The sequence below is a fragment of the Ovis canadensis genome, chromosome 11, assembly GCF_042477335.2.
Source record: "Ovis canadensis isolate MfBH-ARS-UI-01 breed Bighorn chromosome 11, ARS-UI_OviCan_v2, whole genome shotgun sequence".
NCBI lineage: Eukaryota > Metazoa > Chordata > Mammalia > Artiodactyla > Bovidae > Ovis > Ovis canadensis.
The window spans coordinates 59,640,237-59,657,862 of NC_091255.1; the positions used below are offsets into that span (position 1 = coordinate 59,640,237).

The 17,626-nt window shown below is 53.4% G+C and overlaps 1 protein-coding gene across 12 annotated transcripts in view; it reads left to right on the plus strand.

Annotated features, from left to right (window-relative positions):
• SLC38A10 (solute carrier family 38 member 10) overlaps positions 1–17,626 on the plus strand; it is a 40,442-nt gene that overhangs the window by 12,044 nt on the left and 10,772 nt on the right. For 6 of the 12 annotated variants that reach the window (XM_069543797.1, XM_069543800.1, XM_069543799.1 and 3 more), the window contains exons 7-11: positions 720–822; positions 1,633–1,815; positions 4,050–4,161; positions 5,008–5,114; positions 15,792–15,948. In XM_069543797.1, the coding sequence (XP_069399898.1) occupies positions 720–822; positions 1,633–1,815; positions 4,050–4,161; positions 5,008–5,114; positions 15,792–15,948 (662 nt within the window). Of the gene's footprint in view, positions 1–719; positions 823–1,632; positions 1,816–4,049; positions 4,162–5,007; positions 5,115–15,791; positions 15,964–17,626 lie in introns of all 12 variants that reach the window. The other 6 variants (XM_069543793.1, XM_069543795.1, XM_069543794.1 and 3 more) reach the window with 1 other exon arrangement.

Here is a 17,626-nt window from a genome sequence, read left to right on the forward strand (position 1 = left end):
TTTTGGGGTTTGGCTCTGCTGACTGTCGTGCTTTTCACTTAACATCCTGCTGCGCCCCCTCCCGGCCTCCCGTGTGGCATGACCGCCGGCCTTGACTCCCTGGGTGCCAAGCCTGAGCCCTCAGCACAGCGTTACCCTGCTGTCTCCTCTCAGAGCTGCACAGGGTGCCCGCCCCTCCCTGTCTGCCTCCGTGTGGCCCACCTCTCTCAGGTGCCGGCTCCCTACCTGCCGTTTACAGAGAGCCCACGTGGACACATCTGTCCCTCACCCGGCAGCGCTGCCCTGCTGGCCGTGGGCCGTGGGGCTGCAGCCGCTCTCCGTCCTAGAGCTGGGTCCATGCCGGCTCTGAGCCCCTTACTGAGGCGCTGAGATGGGCAGGCGGCCCGGCTTGTTTGTTTAACTTTCCATTCTTTTGACAGCGACGCTCTGAACCGCTTCCTGCTTCCCCTGTAAACACGGGCTGCTTAGCCCAGCCCGGAGCTCCCTGGAGCGGTCACGCTCCTGCTGCAGTGGAACAAACGGCCTTTCATCCTGTGGCACTTCTGAAATGTTTACAGAGAGTGCGTGCAGGGAACGCGCCGAGTGCCGTCCGTAGTGTTGTGTGAGCCCGGCCTCAGCGCTGGTGGCGGCCAGCGTCGTGGGAAGGCAGGTGTTGGAGACTTGGCTGGGGGCCTGGGAGAGGCGAGTCGGCTCCGCGAAGTTGCTGGTTATTTTTACAGCCAGGTCCTGCCCACGTACGACAGCCTGGATGAGCCATCAGTGAAAACCATGAGCTCCATCTTTGCCTCCTCCCTCAACGTGGTCACTACCTTCTACGTCACGGTAGGAACCCGTTCATGCCCCTTCCCCTCCCCCAGCTCCTCCAGTCCCCAGTGCAGGCCTGTCCTTGCTTCTTCCCATCCCGGTGGCCAAAGGGCAGCTCCACTCAGCTCGAGGGCCGGCAGGGAGCTGACTCTCCAGGTGGTGTTGGTGTCTCCATCCCCGGAGGAGCGTGGGCACCTCAACCCAGGGCCTGGAGCCTCCGCACGACCTCTGCTGACTCACTGGAGAAAGGTGGTGCAGCAGTGAGGAACTCGAGAAATAGCAGAGCAAGAAAATCACAAGCTCCAGCCCGTGGACACAGATGCAGCTCACGTTTCAGTAGATGGTCCCCTCCAGTCTTCTAAATTCTCTTCATTGTTTTTTTACATGGCAGATAGAGTTATAAATTCGTTGAGAGTCTGACTTGTTTTCCTGAACCTTGTGGTTCCCCCACTCTTGTCGGTTTTTCCGAATGGTCCATCAGATTGTTGTTCATTCAGCCTGTGGGGACAGCAGTTTACCCCTCGGTTCCCAAGTTTGGGTTTTGAGCCACATTAAATTCAGCCCCTCCGTGGGGCTTGTGGGGCATGCCTCTGCTCACTTTCCAAGCAGGCAGCTCCCTTCTCTTGGTGCCTCGCTGTCCAAGCAGGGAGAAGCCACGTGGGAGTCTCACCTTCAGGGCTTCCGCCTCTGTTCATCAGAGAGGACTTGTATAAGTCAGGAGCTGGTGGGCTTTGGTCCTGCTACAGCTGCTTGTGACGAGGTTCGAGGCCGTTCCCGAGAGGGTGTGCCTCTCCCACCACGTGTCCCCTGCTGTCGGCCCCCCTGCAGGTGGGCTTCTTCGGCTACGTGAGCTTCACCGAGGCCACCGAGGGCAACGTGCTCATGCATTTCCCCTCCAACCTGGTGACCGAGATGATCCGTGTGGGCTTCATGATGTCCGTGGCCGTGGGCTTCCCCATGATGATCCTGCCCTGCAGACAGGCCTTGAACACTCTGCTCTTCGAGCAGCAGGTAAGGTGCTCAGGGCCCCTCGGATGGCGTTCTGCCCAGAATCCTTGCTGTCCTGGCCTCAGTTACATTGTCCTCAAGTGGCTTTTGCTAGTTCCTTGTTTTCCTGGGCAGTAGCAGGCAGAGCTTTTTCTAGTTAAAAATCAGAAACTCCAGTTAAGATGGAATCTTTTAATAGGGTGTGTTGTTTTTTTTTTAAACCAACCAACTTTGGAGGAAAGAGTGCCAGATCAGCCAGGTTGGTTCCTGCAGGAGGCGTGGAGTCAGGCTCAGCGCCCAAGCAGCTTAGGCCCGTGTCCTGTGATTGCCCTGCTGTCCTCCGTTGGGGGAGTCGTGGGAATCGGGGGCTTGCTGCAGCATGAACCCGTGGGAGAGGAGCAGGTGGGAACTCAGGAGAGCCAGCTTGACTGACAGGCATGTGTAATGGCCGGCCAGGTGGGCCGATCAGTGCTGGGGTCAGGCCACTGTTCTCTTTAGGTTCGTGTAACAGAAAGTTTTAACAGTTTGACAGAAGACATCTGAGCCCTGAGAGAGGCTGTTTTGTTTGCTGTCGTATGTGTAGGCCCAGCTCCATGTAGTCCTGTGTGAGCAGTTTTCAAATGTACAGTTGGAACCCAGACTCCCCCACTAACTGCTGCCCAGCTGACAACAGGTGGTACAGGTGTGGTAGCTCATGCCCCAGGGCGAGGGCATGGAGTTGGCCCTGTCTCTCTGTGGTGGTTCTTATGTTCCTGCCCAAGTCCTTGAGCCTGGACTCCTGGTGGTCAGTTGAACTGCTTAGGCCACAGAGGCGGGGAGGGGAGAGTCCAGTAGGCAGGCAGGGAAGGTGGCTACTTAGGACAGCTGGAACCAGGCTTGTGGTCTAGTGGCTGGCACGTGGTTGAGTCAGCCTCCCTCGGATTCTGCCACCAAGGCCAGCACCTTGAGGCAGAGCCCCTGCCCTGAAAAGCTGGCTGCCCGACCCCTGCCCCAGTTGGCTGTCCAGGCGCCCCTGGGCACCACGCGAGGCTCTGTCCCCTTGGGGGGCACAGCAGGCTAGCTCTTGGAGCCCTGGGGTCCTCGTTTGATGCACATGTGTGCTTCATATCTGAGAAGCATTTGTGTCTCTGTATGTAACCCATTTTTATCATTTTTAAAATTACAAAATCAGTACCGATGATAAAGGCAATGTTAACTCGAGTGGAAAGCTTACCTGCATGTCTCCATCCTCACGCGAATGGCCTCTGCTCCCCTCAGTGTCTGTGTGCATCTCTGCAGATTTCCTCTCGCTGCATTTTCTGTCTCCAGTCCACGTGTATCCATAGAAACCCCCAGCATCACTGCGCCCTTGCTCTCACCTCCTAGTCGTTGCTTGACGTCTCCTGGTCACCCTTGACCTTTCGCAGATAACTCCTGTGACCCCTTGATGCATGTAGCTGCTTGTTTCTTCTCCTCTTAGAGTGTTTCCTGGGGAAATTTCTGCAGGATGCTGAGCCAGAAGGTATAGACCTAACACCCACCCTCTCCAGTCGGTTCTGAGAAAGCCACCATTGCAAGTCAATTCTGGATGTTGGGTGCCTCCAAACTGTAGTTCGAGAAGGGTTGAAGCTTCACTTGAGTGGTGTTTTCCTAGCCCAGCAAGAGTAATCATGGTCGGCCCTTCCTGTGTGCACAGCACTGTTCTAGAAGCTTCTCTCCCATCACCTCCCACCACAGCCTGATGAGATGCTTCCGGTGCCCCTGTGCCTTTGGGTGTGGAGGCCGAGGCCAGAGATGGTCTCTTGGGCTTGACTGTAGCATGTTGTGACTTCTCCCCTTGTCTTCTTCCTGGACTCACCTGCTGGAGGCAAGGATGGCAAAGCTGAGCCTGTCTGTGCACATGGGGGGCCCACCGCACCCTGAAACTGCTGTGTGTTACTGTGAGTGGGGCTGTGCTCTGCCTCCTGTGCCAGGCGGTGCTTTAAAAAATCTCTGTCACAGCACTGCTCTAAAAGGAGGACGGAAGGGTTTGTTCCGAGTTTCTCAGAATGAAGTTACCCCCATAGCTGCTGTGAGGAGCAGCCTGGGCCTTCTGGGGCTCCAAGCTTCTGGTTGCAGGTTCACATTCAGGCACAGCTGCCTGTGCTGGGAGTGCTCACCCACCGCCTCCCAGGCCAACCCGCCTGGGGTGTTGGCAAAGCCCTTTAGGGACGTGCTTACAGGAGAGTGGAGAGGAAATTGGTCATTTCTAAATCTTGTTTTTATTTTCTTTCATATAGCAAAAAGACGGGACCTTCGCCGCTGGAGGCTACATGCCGCCCCTGCGGTTTAAAGCCCTCACCCTCTCGGTTGTGTTCGGAACCATGGTCGGTGGAATGATGATCCCAAACGGTAAGGCGGGGGGCTGCTCCAGTGACCAGACTCCCACCGGCTTACCCCACCCTCCCTGACCCCGTCCTGCTCTTGTGCGCCCCTGCCTCTTTGGTGTTCAACCAAGACACTCAGTCTTGCTACCATCCTCTCTGGGCAAAAAAACAGGTCCAGAGACTCTTGGGTTCTCTTTTCTTTGACGCCCTGAGAAAGGCTAGGGAGAAAACGCTACAGCTTGATGGGACCACAAACACATGGGTGGAGCTGCCAGGCCTGATGTGCGAGTTGGCGGTTACCAAGCAGTTCCTTCCTTACTTCTGACTCCTGATTTTGTTGACACGTCCCTGAGGGAAAAGGGGCAGGGCCCTGCTCCAGCACAGATAAAGCTTATTGTCCTCAGACATCCAGTGGGCCCTACATGCCCTCCAGGCAGTAACCCTGAGGCCCCCCACACTCCTGGCTTCCCCACAAACCAGGACAGGCTCTGCTGGGTCACTCGCTGGGGTCACACCCCACCAGGTGGGGTGATGTAAAATGAGCTGGCCCAGAGACCCCCGCTGGGTGCCCGGACACTCTACAAGGAGCAGGAGCAGTGATGTGGGCCTAGCATGGGGCAGGAGGTGCTGTTAAGCTCACCTCGCTGGCAGGGAAGCCAAGGTTCAGAGAGGGAGGGCCCACCTGAGGCTGGCCCCATGCAGCCCTTCATCACGGTGTCAGGGTGGACAGCCCCGCTGTCTTTGTGAGCACAGCAGGCTGTGCCCTGCTCCTTGCTGCTGTCCAGCAGCATGCGCAGAAGGGTCCTCGTGGGAAGATGGCTCCTCACCCTGCTCGCTGGAAGCTCACCCCTCCCTGTCGCTCTCCTGCCAGTGGAGACAATCCTGGGCCTCACGGGAGCCACCATGGGAAGCCTCATCTGCTTCATCTGCCCGACGCTGATCTACAAGAAGACCCACAAGAACTCACTTTCCTCCCAGGTGCGTGCGGCGTTGTCACCCCACTCCTGGCGGGGCTGGGTCGGGCAGAGCAGGAGGGCATGTTCCCTGATGGCCACTGGGAACTAGTTGTATTCCTTACACAAAAGGATTGTGGTCCCACAGGTCTGGGAGACGTGGGTCCATGCCACGGTGAGCAGCCTTGCACCCCAGGGCCACCGAACTGAGCCAGGCTTATCTGAGCGTTAAGTACTGAACAGCTTTTCCCTGCCTGTCTGTCTGGTGACTGGATTATCTGCGTGTGCCTCTCGTGTTCCATGACCCTGACGCCATCCTCTGCTGAGGTCACCCACAACTGTCTTGCTAGGGACTCTGGGTTTTTTTTTTTTTAATTTATTAGGCTGACCCGGGTCTTAGTTATCTGACATGTGGGATCTTTAGTTGCAGCGTGCACGATCAGGGATCGAAGCCAGGCCCAGGCCCCCCCCCCCCCCCCCTCCCCGGCACTGGGAGTGTGGAGTCTTAATTGCTGGACCACCAGGAAGTCCTTGGGGACTGTCTTGTTGGTGTCGTCTCTCCAGGCTTTCATTGTTACGAACAAAGCCACAGTGAATATGTGTACACAAGCATTTCTATACATTTGAGGAAGTACTATAGGAAGCTACCTGGGTCTGGGATCCCTGTATCAGAGAGCAGGAGCTTCTCCTCAAGGACCCATGTGCAGGTCAGCGCTGTAGCTCCGCAGCTGAGCTCGGCCTCTCCTCTCCATTGGCCCGAGGGTGATGACAAGTCTTGGCTTCCCTGGAGTGAAGGTGGGCATTTCTCTTTCCAGGAATTGTCTGTGCTTTTTGCTCACCTTTTATGGAGTTGTTGAGCTTTTGGTAAATTCTTTGGGAACATAGTATACGTAAGGCAAAGCACATAAATCTCACATACAGCTTGATATATGTGGGCTAAGTGAAATGAAAAATGTGAGTGTTAGTTGCTCAGTCATATCTGACTCTTCAGGGCCTCATGGACTGTAGCCCGCCAGGCTCCTCTGTCCATGGAATTCTCCAGGCAAGAATACTGGAGTGGGTAGCTATTCCCTCTTCCAGGGGATCTTCCCAACCCAGGGGTCGAACCCAGGTCTCTCAGATTGCAGGCAGATTGTTTTCCATCTGAGGCACCAGAGGGTGTGGCTAAGTGAACACAGTCACAGAACCACCTCAAGGGCAGATACAAAACATTCCAGCAGGCAAAGCTTCCCTGGGGCGCCCTAGTCTTTCCTCCACAGAGATTACTGCCTGTCTTCTTATGTTTTGGAATAATTTTGCCTGCCTTTCAAGTTGGTAAAAATGGAGCCTGACAGGAAGTATTGGTGAGTGTCTGGTTTCCTTCCTTAGCTTCACGCCTGAGTTCCCAAGTTACTGCTGGGTGGCCAGGGGTGGTCTACCTATCCTCCCTGCCATATGCTTCTCCACGTAGGAGTCTACGGTCACCCAGAGCTGAGTGTCCTGGATGGGCTGCTCTGCCTGTTTCTTCTGGTGCAGCCCGTGTGCACTTTGGTTGGCAGTTCTCTTAGGTGTGGAATTGTTGGGTCCCGGGGTTATGTCTGTCCAATTTCGGTAGATTTTTCGAAAGTGGTCCTCGGGCACCATATTGGAATTTTAATTACATTGACATCTACGGTCCCTTTTTCAGTCTCTAGCCCTTCCTCTGGATGTATAGCGGTCCCTCGTTTGGGTTTTAATTTGTGATTTTCAGGTGACTGATGACATTGAACACCTTTTCATGCTCTTGTTAGCTGTGTGGGTTTCTTCTTTTGTGCCTTTCAAGTCTTGCCCATTTTTTATCTATGAGTTGTCTTTTTCTTATTGATTTGTGGAGGTTTGTTAAAGATTTGAGATACGAGACTTTTTTCAGACATGTGTATTACAAATGTTTTCTCTCACTGTTGGCTGCCTTTTCACTTTCTTCTGATCAACAGATATTCTTAATTTTAGTGTAGTTCAGTTTTTTGAGTTTTTCATTTGCTTTGTGCTTAAAAAAATTTTTTTTTAAAATTTTTATTTGACTGTACCAGGTCTTATTTGAAGCACATGGGATCTAGTTCCCTGACCAGGGATCAAATCTGGGCCTTCTGTAATAGCACAGAATCTTAGCCACTGGATTACCAGGGAAGTCCCTTGCTGTGTGCTTTTGGTGTACTATTTAAGAAATTTTTGCTTATCCCCAGGTCCTGAAGACAGTGTGCTCTGTCATATTGTAGAAGCTTTTTGTTTTCTCTTTCACATTTAGAGCCATGCCCATCTGGAGTGCCTGGTGTGTGGCAGGGTCAGGGGTCATGTTCTGGGTGGCTGTCCAGTTGAGCAGCACCCTTTTGCTCCGGCATCATTGTGGTCAGTCACCTGTGTACATGTGAGAGTGAGAGCTCCTGTCCCTGGTCTGTCTGTCTCTCCCACACTAGGGCTACCTGTGTTGATTGCGGAGGCTTTTTAATGAGTCTTGATGCTGGCAGCTTTATTCTTCTTCAGGCTGGTTTTACCTATTATTAGTCCTTTGCATTTCCAACTCAATTTTTTTTTTAATTAAAAAAAAAATACATTTTGGCTGCACCGTGAAACACATGGGATCTTAATTCCCCAGCCAGGGATTGAACCCGTGCTCCCTGCAGTGGAAGCCAGGAGCCTTTAACCACTGGCCGGCCAGGAGAGTCCCCCAGCCCAGTTTTAGAAGTGGCTTCTCAGCTGTTGGTGTTTGACTGGGGTTACATCAAACTGCTGATCGAAGACTTGACATCATCATTCACTTTGCGACTTTTCCTAATTTCCATCCTTGTTTCTCCTTTCACCAGTGGCTTACTTAACACTAAAACTTTAATTTTTCCTAGAAAAGCATTAAGTAACAAAAAACACTGTAATAAGTTGGGAGAGAAACCACAGAAAAAAGAGAAAACATCTTAGTACTTTTAATGGTACTGTTTACCTGATTTTTGGATCAAAGACCCCACGTCTTTATTTTTCAGTGGTCCTACATATTAGGTAACCAGCCTTGCTCTTGACTGCCTGCTTTTCTTGAGGCAGGTCTCAGACCTTTCCTTATCGGAAGCCCCTCCGTCTGTAGCCCTCTGGGGACTCCATCTGATATTCACCAGTGGTTTCTCTAGATTTCCAAACTTTGGGGGATTTCCTAGTACTCTTTTTGATTGATTTCAAGCACAGTTCCAATGTGGTTAGAGAACTGAGCTGAAGAACTTAAGTCCTCGGACGTTTGCTGGGGCCCAGCAGGTGGTTGATTCCGACGGATGTTCAGCTGTCTGGTGGTCTGCAGTTGTTACATGCTGAGCACATCCCGTATGTGGTTGGGTTGAGTTTGCTAACTGTGATTTTTTTAGATTTTTATGTATTCTTACTGATTTTTTTTAATCTCCTTGTGTATCAATTATGAGAAAGATATGACAGTTTCCATTTGAATTACTTAAAGGTTCATGTGTCGTTTAGTTCTATCAAGCTTTGCTTTTTGTCCTGAAGCTGTGTTACTAGGAGCTTAGAGTTTTAAGATGGTTATATCTTACTAAACTGACCCTTTTCTGGATGAAATGTCCCTTTTTTGTCTTTGGAGATGCTTTTCTCCTTAAAGGCAGCCTTGTCTGATACAGTGTAGCTAATCCAGGTCTGTTCTGGGTTTATATTTGCACAATATCATTTTTGTTATCCTTTCTCATTTGATGTCTTTGTACCTTTATATTTAAGGTTATGTCTTGGGTAAGAGCATATAGTTTGCTTTTGTTTTGTTTTGATCCAATCTGTTAATAGGAGTATTTAAGACTATTTACAGTTAATACCGATTTGGGGGGTGGGGATTAAAGCCTCCGTCGTACTCTGTTTTTCATTTGTTCCATCTGTTCTTTTTTCTGTGTATTTCCTTCTTGCTGCCTTTTGGATAAATCAAGCATTTTAAAGTATTTGTTCTCTATTCTCTTAGCTGGTGTTGTGCATTTCTGTTCTGCTAGTGGTTATACGAGGCAGTTTAATATGAAACCTTGGTTTATTAGAGTTGACCATAAATTAGTTGTTTTTCTTTTACTAATTCCCAGACGAAGTAATCATCCAACAGTATTCTAACTCCATTTATCTTTGTCTTCGGCCTTCAGTGCTATTGTTTTTCTGTGCTTTAATTTTCTGTGTATCTTAAACATTATGAGGCGTTGTTCCTGTTTTTCAGATAGTTGATGTTCGTTCGTTTTGGTCCTTTGCGCCCTCTTGGTTTTCTGGGGCCTGGTCCCATCCCCTGGTATGCTTGGTAGTGTATGGAGGTGGGTGTGAGAAACCATCCCTGGATGGTAATGTCCTGTGTCCAGCAGACAGAGGACGGGCAGAAGGCCTGTGTCCACTCGCGAGCAATCTGTGTCAGGTTTGCCTTGACACAGGCAAGGGTGTAGCCCTTCCTGAGTCAGGTTGCTAAATTCTCTGCTTAGCTTTCATCCTCTTGGCAGCTGCTCTCTGCACGACTCGGCGCAGCTGGTGGCTGGCATGTGCCTTGGGGAGAGCTGCTCACAGAACATGGGTGCCTCCTGGAGGGTTCCTCTTCTACAGGATCCAGTTCTGGCTGTGGGGAGCCCGGGGCTCGCCCGGTGTGTCTGCCGGCTCCAGGCTCCTGCTCTGCTGTCCCGGTGCGCAGCACTGCTGGCCAGGAAAAGCCTGCCCTGGTGGGTGGTGCTTGTCTCTGTTCTCTGGATTCTCACTCCTCGAGTCTCAGCCGCCGAAGCGGTTCAGCCGTGCCTTCAATCGAAGATTTTAGTGACTTTTAGGAGCTCCTTATAATATGAGGCAGTTAGTTCATTACCTGCCAAATGGCACATGTTTTTCCCAGTTTGTGAAGTCCCAGCGTTTTAGTCTATCAGACTCTTTTTAGGAGAGAAAAAAGTCATTATTAAAATGACCCTCCTATGCCAGTGTTATTTTAAGGAGTTTTTTCATCAGTTCCTGTAGTAATTCCAGAACTTCATTTTTCCATTTAAATCTTTTACTTTTTTTTTCCTGTGCCACATGGCGCGTGGGATCTTAGTTGCCAGACCAGGGATTGAACCTGTGCTCCCTGTAGTGGGAGTGGCGAGTCGTTACCCCTGGGCCACCAGGGAAGTCCCCCATTCAATCTTTGACTCATCTGTATTCTATTTTGGTGTAAGAAACGAAGTAGGTATCCTCAGTTTTTTCTAGCTGGCTGCCTAGTTGTCAGAACACTGTGAGTCCGTCACTGGTATGAAATGTTACTGCTTCTGTGTATTAAATCCCTGTATGTATCTGGGCTTGTTTGGGACTTGCATCTCAATTTCCCGCCTGTTCTGTCCAGTGATGTGGCCATCCGTACTGTTGTAATTACCCAGCCTTGCGATGGTTACTCCCTTGCCTTGTCGTGTGGCTCTGAAAATGTTTTAATTCTAATCTCTCTTCTTTCATTAATGATGTTTCTGGTTGTTCTTGATGACTTTCTTTTTTTTTTTTTGGCTGTGCCACACGGCTTCCGGGATCTCAGTTCCCTACCCAGAAATTGAACTCAGGTCATGGCAGTGAAAACCCAGAATCCTAACCACTAGGCCACCAGGGAACTCCCTGTTTACTTTCTATGTGAATGTTCCAATCAGCCGATCTGACTCTTAACAAAAATAAATCCACGTTTTTGGTTTTGGTCTACTTGGAATTCGTTGAAGCTGTAGATGAATTTAGGAAGAATCATTCCCTTGACACTCCGGCTAATCTGCGGAGTGTATTTGTGAGCCTCCCAGTGTGATAATGGGGTGTGGCGCTCAGTTGTCACGGCTGCTCTCAGCCCACCTTCCCCATCTCCATCTGCTGGACCAGCTTCTGTCTGCTACGTATGCCGGGGCTACTGGTACCTCCCTTTCCTCTGGCTTTTCCAACTGTTTGTACATAGGGAGGCTATAGATTCGCATTTATCGAAGTTTTACCCACTGACCTTACGGCCTCTCTTGGTAATTTCACCTCCTCTTTCTGGTTGTTTCTCATCTGTGTCATCTTGTGCCTCTCTCCGTGGCACTTGGGGGTGAGGGGCCAGCTCGTTATCTTCCCAGCTGAACTGGGACAGCTTGTGGTGTTGAATCGTCACATGTAATGCTGGCTTTGGCTTCATGTACAGAAATGAACATGCGCATTCAAACGCCCCCACATTTCTGTAGACGTGAACACACTTAGAATCACGTTAAAGTGGCATCTCTCCGTGCCTGTTTTAATATGGATTGTTGAAACTGGAAAGCACATCGAATCATATTAACTGCCTTCCGACCATGTGCGGAGAAGATGGTAGGCTTCCCCACTGGACTTAGTGTTCTGGTGAGGTGTGTTGTGGATCAGTCCTGGGGTGGACCATCTGACTGTGGCATACCATTTGTATGTGTCGCTATTTTACTTCTGAATGTGGAGTTTTCATGTTTTGAGAAAAATGAGGTTTGCAAGGGGCACACTCAGAAATGTGACTGGAGTCTGGTGTGCAGACCTCGGGCCTGGAGGGCACCAGCTTGGGGTGCATCCCTGCTGTCCCGGGAGCCTGGCTGCGGCTTTCCTGGATGGCACAGACCTGGTGTCAGCCCGAGTCCACTTGCCCCACTTGCCTGAGTGTTGCCAGCACTGAGGTGCTTGTTCCTGGCCCTGGCCCTCCAGAAGAGGCAGGGAAGGTAGGGGGGTGCAGGTTATGGGCCAGTTGTAGCTATGCTGGAGAAAGGCACCAAAGAGTGTTCTGAGAAACATCCTCAGAAGAATAAGCAGTGGCCGTGGAAACACTACTGGCCCTCAGCTAGGTGAAAAGAAACCTTACCTGTAACCACCAGTTCATCCTTTATGTTGAAAATTCAAGAACCTGGAGAAGCTCTTCAGTGGGGCTGAGTTAGAGGGGTGGGTTTGCCACCCAGAACTGACACAGTGGGTGGGAGCCAGCAGGGGGAGCAGGGCCGCCTGGAACTGGTGGCTGGTGGGAGGCAGTGGAGCCCTGAGCTAGAGCTGTACCAGCCTCCACAGGAGGGTTGGAAGGCGCTACTGTGCCCCTGACACAGGGATGTAGATGCCCACTGGGACCTCGCCCAGAATGTGACGCCTCCGCCTCAGGGCTGGGATGCCTGCCATGCCCTGATCCCACTGCACTGAAGACCTGGAATGGGGTGCACGCAGCAGACTCCGGATCCCCTGCCTCGAGGTATGAGCCATGTTTAAACATGTACGTCTTCAGGCTCAGGTGTGAGCAGTGAAAGGGGACACCTTCACTCTGGGCTGGTGCCTCTCTCTTGTTCTGAGTTGGGGATCCCAGCAGACTGGGGGCCCTGGGGTGTCACACATGGTCCCCAGGCCAAGTGCGTGGTTTTGTCATAAATACCGGGGCTGAGACGTCAGGATGTATTTGCATTTCTCCTCCTGGCAGCTCTGTAACTGGTTAAGAAGAACAGAAGTCAGGGCTGCATGATCAGATGTCTAGTGCCCCGGGCTCGCTCACCCATCTTGCCCCATTTTGAAGCAGCTCTTGGATTTGCAGAAGTTGTACCTGAAAGATGGGTTTTGCAGGCATGAGCCCCTCCTGCCCCTGTCCTGAGGCTGTGGCAGCCCGGTACCCCTGCTGGCTTCCGCTGTGTCATTCCATCACGGCTGTTTGGCGTGGTGCAGACCTCGGCTGTGGATCCTTCTTCTGGGAGCAGCGTCTCTTTCTTGCAGAACTTTTGGGGGATGGGTGGTCATCCCTGTTCACACACATGTGGCCCCAGCCTTCCACACTTCATGGTAGAGCGGCGACCCGAGAGTTCTGGCCTCTTATGACCTTGGGGCCTACCGGATGCCTCAGGCCTTTGGTGGGGTTGGGGGTCTGTGATCAGTGCAAACTGGTCATGGCTGCCCCAGGGACTTGGCCAACATCTGTACCCTTTGCAAAGTTGGGCCCAAAGGACTTCACTGGTGGCTCAGAGGTAAAGAATCCCCCTGCAATGCAGGAGACCCAGGTTTGATCCCTGAATGGGGAAGATCCTCTGGAAGAGGAAATGGCAACCACTTCAGTATTCTTGCCTGGGAAATCCCGTGGACAGAGGAGCCTGGTGGTCTGCAGTACACAGGGTCACAAAAGAGGCAGATATGACTTAGCGACTAAACAAAGTCCGGCCCACCTGGAGCATCTGCCGTGGGGGCCGTGTTCCTGCCCTGGTGTGGACTGTCACCTCCCAACACGTGCCTGCTGGCAGACTGTGATCTGGTCACTGCAGCAGCACCGCCCGTGGACCCAGACCCCCTCGGTGTCCGGCATGGCCCTCCCACGTCCTCACTGATGCCAGCCTGGCATTAATCCTCTGCTCTCTTCAAGCTGGGGTGGCTTCGGCTCCCCCGCCTGGGGGTTTTCGTGGACCTGTGGCGTTCCTTTAAAAGAAAGGGTTAGAGTGGAGAGCTGGGATCTGTTATAACTGCTCTGGAGGGGCCAGCAGGCTGCTCACACTTAAGACAGTGGTCGGCTGACGAGTACCCCACAGAACCCTGGGCAGCTCAAATGCCAGGTGTGTCAGGGGACGAAGGGTGGGGTGGAGACAGCTGCTGGGTAGGGGAGCAGAGGTGGGTGTCTTCATGGACAAGGTGGAGACAGGAAACACACTTTGCTGGTGGGGTCATGAGATGTCTGGGCTGGAGGCAGAGACAGGTGTGTGTGTGGCGCCATGCAGTGCTTCCTGGCTCCGTGCAGGCTCTTCTTTGTAAGTTGAACTTGTAAGTTGACACTTTCTTGGCCTTTTTTAGCTTGCTGTCTTCCAGCATTGATGGAGTTAACGTTTTTTATTTTGTGTGCGATTTGTTTCTTTAAGGCCAGAAAGCGGAGGGTTGAAATAAATCATTCAAAGCCATGGATGAAATGTTGCCTTTGGCTTGTCGGTCTCCTGTGGAATGTTCAGTGATGTCCCTGTAAAAATAACCCAACACAGAAACGACCAACCAGCTATCTTCATCTCTGTGTCAAGACCATTTTAGGGGCGGCCCAAATCAGGGCCTGGAGGGGACGGGCTTCTGTTGGTGAAGCCCAGGCTCACCTGGCTCTGTCCTGGGGGCCGTGCTGGAGCTCCCCTCCCGCTCTGGCCAGCCTCGCAGGCAGAGCCACTTCGGCCGTTTGAGTGCTTCAGTAGGGCGCTCACTCGGTCTTGCCCTCGTCCTGTCGGTGCCACGGGGTCCAAGGTGGGACATAAAGTTCTTTTTGTTATTTTCTCAGCTGTCAGCTAAAGAAATACAAGATGCAAGGGATTTAAAGTTTCTTTTTTATGTTTAAAAAACTACTTTGGTGGTGTCTGCTGTTGCTTCTCGAACCTTCCCTTTGTGGTGAGCGGGTGTAATGTGCTGCTCTTTGAACTCACAGCTGAAGCTGGCATCCACATGTTTTCAAGAAAATTATTTGAAGTGGGGGACAGGAGTCGGGAGCTCTTGACCCCACGCTGTGCTGTGTTCAGTGCTGCTCAGACACCAGGGGCTCAAACCCAACAACATCCCCACGCACACCTGACTGAGGCTGGCTGGTGGTCAGTACCGGAGGGGCACTGACCAGGCCTCTCTGAAGCATCACGGACCCTGGAGCATGGCCAGCATTATGCCTCTGTGAGCCCCAAACCAGCTCAGTGTTTCCAGAGTGACAGTGGAGAAAATAGACTTTCTCTCTGAGGTTCTCCACGCTGGTTGGCATCCACCTTCAGGAGCACAGGGCCTTTCCTTCTGTCAAAAATCTTTCTTCTGCAGTTGTATTGAGCCTGGGAAAGTCTCACTGGTTCTTTTGAACTGATATTTTTTTAAAGAGTCAACGTGCCTTTCAGGAAAGGTTTGAGTTCTGGCTCTGAGAGTGCATGGAGGTGGGTGGCGAGGTTCCCCAGCTCCTCGGGCAGGCTGCCTTGTGGCTCTTCTCCGAGGACCAGGAGTTACTGCTCCCTGGGGAGAGCCAGGTGGGCCAGGCTGGGAAGGGCAGAATGAGCTGTGCCCACTGCTGTCACAGCGGAAGTCACGTGGAGAGCATCGGTGGGCCCCGCGTGGTTCCCGTCCTGAGTTGCTGAGGGCAGCACTTATGATCAGCCTCGGGGCCATCACAGGAGGGATGGGGTGGTGACAAGCCCTCTCAGTGAGCAGCAGCGCATCCTGCTCAGCTTGCTGGGTAGCACCGATGGGCACTGACTGCCAGAGGGGGCGAGGAGCCACCTCCTCACAGCCATCCCGTCTGTGCCCTGCAGCTGCAGGCGTGCCTAGCCTGCTGGGCAATGTTGGGACTAGTCATTGGTAGCCGGGCACCCAGTGGCCTGCGCCCTCTTCTGGGTGAGGGAGTGGGACAAGCAGGAGCCCACTTTAAGCCGGGTCGAGGCCTTGAGATTCTTGCTCTTCTGGCGAGAACCATCAAGGGGCCCAATCTCTGCAGCAGTAGGTGTGGGCATATATGTCTGCCAGGCCCTCCAGGCTGCCTGGTTGGTGGGCCGGAGTCTCTCTGGCCAGCAGGCCCCTCCCTGTCACACTCATGCCCCTGCTGCCTTCAGGCTCCCTCACGCCCTGCCCTGCCCCCCAGCCCCACTGCCGAGTGGCTCCTGCGGATGTGGCCCACGATTCTGTCACACTGATGAGTTAGTGACCAGTGGTCAGTGTGGTTGGGGCCTCTGTTTGCTGTACCTCACCCACAGGAAGGGCAGGGGCCCCAGGACTGCATGACTCCTTTAGCTCTTGGGGTATTTGTCTCATCCAGGTGGTGCTCTGGGTCGGCCTGGGCATCCTGGTGATCAGCACGCACACCACCCTGTCCGTGAGCCAGGAGACCCCCATGGACTTGGCAAAGGAGGCTGAGGGTGGCAAGCTTGGAGCGGCCGCAGGCGCAGTGAAGGTAGAGGCAGCCCAGCTCCCAGGTACGTGGCTCCCAGGTACGCACAGGGGCCCGCAGCCTTCTCAGCGTCACCGTGGGTCGTGGGGATGCAGTCATCACTTTCCAGGCCGTCTCACCTGCCCAGCTGCCTCCGGCCTATCCGGGTAATGGAGGGGGCAGGGGGGCTTCTGGGGGCTGCTGTGTGCAGCCACGTGCATGTGCCGCCTGCGTGCGGGGACAGGCTGAAGACAGCAGGGCGGAGGTCTCAACCCCTCCCCCACCCCCATTCAGAGCACCAGCAGGTAAGTGAGCTTGCAGGTGTCACTCAACGTTTGCCTGTAGTAAGGATGTAAATTTTAAGCCAGATTTTCTTGGACCGAGTCAGTGATGCCCCTCAGCTTTGTTCCCTGCTGCCTGCCCGGCCTTCTGCTGGTTGATTCCAGGTCCCTGTGGGTGGTGATGACTGATAAGCCCAGGTGGGAGTACTGGTCTCCCTGCCTACTGTGAGTGACAGAAGGAAAGCTCCCAAGGGCTGTCCAGGGAGGCAGGTGTGTCCATGGAGGTGCTTGCGGGGCTGGGCCGCCTGTGGTCGGAGGCTCGGGCCTCTCGGATGTGTTGCCGTCTCTGTTCCAGACTTACCTGTCTGTGCTCAGAGAGCCTCTGCAGTTATAGCACCCCACACCAACTTCCTGCAGAAGACCAGTCTCTCCTGGGGCTCTTTTAGGGGAGCCCTGAGGCCAGAGTAATGGGGCATGCTCTCTTCTGCCTTCCTCAGATGGTGAGGGCCAGCAAGAAGATGCCCCCTTTGGGAGTTCCCAGCAGAGGACCCCTGGGGATAACGGCGCTCAGCAGAAATATTAATTGGAGTGGTCAGAAACAGCTTGGGTGTCGCCACAGTGGTTGCACGGATTTAGTAACTTGGACGGAAAAAAGCTTCCTGGAGGAGGGAGGGAGATGGCGCCCCTCCACCCCTGTTAGCAGCCCCACCGGGTCCCTCACCCCCAGGGGTCCTGGCCTCTGGTACTTTGGGGACGCCCCCAGCAAAACACGACTCGGACACTGGTTTCGCGTCTCAGCTGGCTGCCGGCCCGCCCGGTAGTGGGCTTCTTGGCATCAGCTGACGCAGCCAGCACCGGGCTGCCTGTCCCCACGGCGCTGGGCGGCCTCCAGCCCACTGCCGGCGCGAGCAGCTGCATCCTGTTGGGGAGGTGGGCCCCGGGCTCACCTGGAGCCGCTGTGGCCACATCTGGTTTCCATTTCTTCCACGAGTCTGTAACAAACACACGGCCCCTCTCGGAACCACATGCCGTTTGTTTAACTCAAGTCTCCGTGTTTCTCACCCCCGGCCTCCCCGTCATTGATGGGTTGCCTCGTTGAAGCAGAGTTGGGCCCGTGGGGCCTGGGCCGCGTGCCCCGCAGCCGTCTGCCCATCAGCGTGTGAGGCAGGTTTATTGTTCTCTTTGATGTTGAAGAGGCCAAAACAGTACCAACTTTCCCCAGAGCCCGAGCTGGGCTTCGGACTGGGGGAGTCCTGCCCTCCTGGGACACACGGGCCTGGCCACCCCCAGCCTGGCGCACCCAGCAAGCGCAGGGCCTGTGACATGCCTGGTGTGGACAGAAGAGGTGGGCAGGCCTTCAGGAAAGGCTCAGAGGCCACTCACCATGAGGCTGGCAGCCCCCTCGCGGGTCTGGTGAGTGGGTTTGGAGTTTGTGCTTTTCAG